This window comes from Dama dama, chromosome 7, assembly GCF_033118175.1.
Source record: "Dama dama isolate Ldn47 chromosome 7, ASM3311817v1, whole genome shotgun sequence".
NCBI classification, from domain to species: domain Eukaryota; kingdom Metazoa; phylum Chordata; class Mammalia; order Artiodactyla; family Cervidae; genus Dama; species Dama dama.
Window position 1 is genome coordinate 32,624,745 of NC_083687.1, and position 2,858 is coordinate 32,627,602.

The following is a 2,858-nucleotide window of genomic DNA, read 5'->3' on the forward strand; positions in this document are numbered from 1 at the left end:
ATATTGATATTGTTAAAATAATAAAGTAATTTAGAGTGTCCTGTTAAGATTTCTTCAGGATGAATACACGTTTAGCAGGTGGAACAGACATATCAGCAGTTTTAGGAAATTCAGGGCACTGAATAGCTTTTGCTTAAAGCATCTCAGGAGGGCCTCCTGTGTGGCTCAGAGGTAAAGAATCCACCTGCAATGCAGGAGACACAGGAGATGTGGGTTTGATCCCCGGGTTGGGAAGATCTCCTAGAGGAGGGCATGGCAACCCACTTCTGTATTGTTGCCTGGAGAATTCCATGAACAGAGGAGCCTGGCAGGCTATAGCCCATGGGATCGTGAAGAGTTGGACATGACTGAAGTGACTGGGCAAAGTGTTTCAGATTTCCCACATCACTATCATACTTGGATAACCGTGTTTCTATGTGCCAGGCACTATGCCAACCAATTTTCACTGAAAAATTCACATTTATACTTCGCAGCAGGTGGTTACTAAGATCCTTATTTTGAGGGTTGATAGTTTGGGGGCTAAGGAGGAAAAAGGAAGGTGAGTTTTCAACTGGCAGAGCCATCTTTCATTGGTAATCTTAGAAAATGTATAGTTTTATAAACCGTAAGTAATTCCTCTCTGAGCAACCTCAGAGACCTTGAAACACTCTAACTTCTTTCATCCACACTGCTCTGTTTCTAAGAGCCAGGGTCTAGACTAAGCAATGTGTGTATATGTTTCACATCAAGACAATGTAAAAAAGCAGTATTATCTTCACAAGTGAGAACTTGAAGATCAGAGGATAAGAAACATTCCCAGTGTAATATAACTAATAGGCAAGGTAACCTATGAGCCTAAGTCCAGTTCCATATCATTAAATAATCTTATATGAATTCTGAGCTTCTAAAATAAACGATATATATGTCCTCAGTTGTATCCATTATTAGATACTTTTTACATGTTCTTTTTTTTTTTTAGAGGGGGTGAGATTTACACAATTTTAATTTACACGATTTTTACACAGAGTGTCTCATTGGCATTAAGAGAAAATAGATGGCACTAGGGGTAAAGAGCTCACCTGCCAAAGAAGGAGATGCAGGAGATGGGGGTTTGATCCCTGGATTGGGAAGATCCCCTGGAGGAAGGCATGGCAACCCACTCCAGTATTCTTGACTGGACAATCCCAAGGACAGAGGAGCCTGGTGGGCTACAATCCATAGGGTCACAAAGAGTTGGATACGACTGAAGTGACAGCACAGTCTCATGATTTCAAATGGCAAGAACTGTGTCTATATCTATCTAATAGAAGGTACCCAGGGTAGAAAGAAGTGAGAACAATGAATTTACAGAATAACAAAAGAGCAAATTTTGATATTTTATATAGAATAAGTTATATGAATATGGAAATAGATGTTACTTTAAAATTTTTTAAATTTATTTTGCTAATACACTTAAAAATAGAAACACTTGAAATACTTGGAAAGATAAATATGTATATTTTTGTCAATATATTTTCACATTATTAATAGCATCAGTCTGTAAGTTTATACAAATTGTTAGCAAAATGCTTAAAACTGACAGTAAATAAATGCACTTGTTAACTTACTTTTTATATTCCAGAGAACCAAGAGCTGAACCATTTAACATGAATAGGATCAATGAGAGTGTCCCCCAAGAGTTCATCCTCTTAGGTTTCTCAGATCGACCATGGCTGGAGCTTCCGCTGTTTGTGGTGTTCCTGATTTCCTATATCTTGACCATCATGGGCAATCTAGCAATAATTATTGTGTCCCGTCTGGATTCCAAGCTCCATACCCCCATGTATTTTTTTCTTACCAACCTCTCATTCTTGGACCTTTGCTACACCACAAGTACAGTTCCACAGATGCTGGTAAACATATGCAGCCTCAGGAAGGTGATTAGTTATGGCGGCTGTGTGGCACAGCTTTTCATTTCCCTGGCTTTGGGTTCCACCGAATGCCTCCTCCTGGCTGTCATGTCCTTTGATAGGTTTGCAGCTATTTGTCGGCCTCTCCAGTACTCCATCATCATGCACCACACGCTCTGCCTCCAGCTGGCAGCTGCATCCTGGGTTAGTGGCTTCAGCAACTCAGTATTGCAGTCCACCTTGACCCTGCAGATGCCACTCTGTGGCCACAAGGAAGTGGATCACTTCTTCTGTGAAGTCCCTGCTCTGCTCAGGTTGTCATGTGTAGACACAACAGCAAATGAAGCCGAACTATTCTTTATCAGTGTGCTATTCCTTCTAATACCTGTGACACTCATTCTGATATCATACGCTTTTATTGTCCAAGCAGTGTTGAGAATACAATCAGTGGAAGCTCGGCGAAAAGCATTTGGAACATGTGGCTCCCATTTGATAGTGGTGTCACTTTTTTATGGCACTGCTATCTATATGTACCTGCAACCACCATCCCCTGCCTCCAAGGACCGGGGAAAGATGGTATCCCTTTTCTATGGAATTATCACACCCATGTTGAACCCCCTTATATACACACTTAGGAACAAAGATGTAAAGGGAGCATTTAAGAGGCTGATTGCAAGGATTTTCTTAATCAAGAAATAGGAATACCAAATGATAGGCCTTGTTAAAACTTGAAGTTTAGTTATTTTAATAAGTTAATAAATTAAATTAATTTAATAATAATTAATTTAATTTAATTTAATTTAATCTGTCCAAGTTGCTTTAGTCTGACTACTCTTAGAACTGTTATGATGACCTTCTTCAAATAAAATGTCATTGACAAAAATCTACACTTATTTCCTACTGTCTACCTATAGTCACTGCATAAGTCCTGAGAACTGGTGCAGTATGATCCTCTAAAATAGTGTAAGCTTAAAATATTTAAAGTCTCAG

At 39.2% G+C, this 2,858-nt stretch overlaps 1 protein-coding gene across 1 annotated transcript; it reads left to right on the forward strand.

The window, feature by feature from the left end:
* The first annotated feature begins 1,625 nt into the window (after positions 1-1,625).
* Positions 1,626-2,567, forward strand: LOC133059778 (olfactory receptor 2B2). The gene has a single exon (XM_061147361.1). The coding sequence runs from the start codon at positions 1,626-1,628 to the stop codon at positions 2,565-2,567; it is 942 nt and encodes a 313-aa protein (XP_061003344.1).
* Positions 2,568-2,858: the final 291 nt, after the last annotated feature.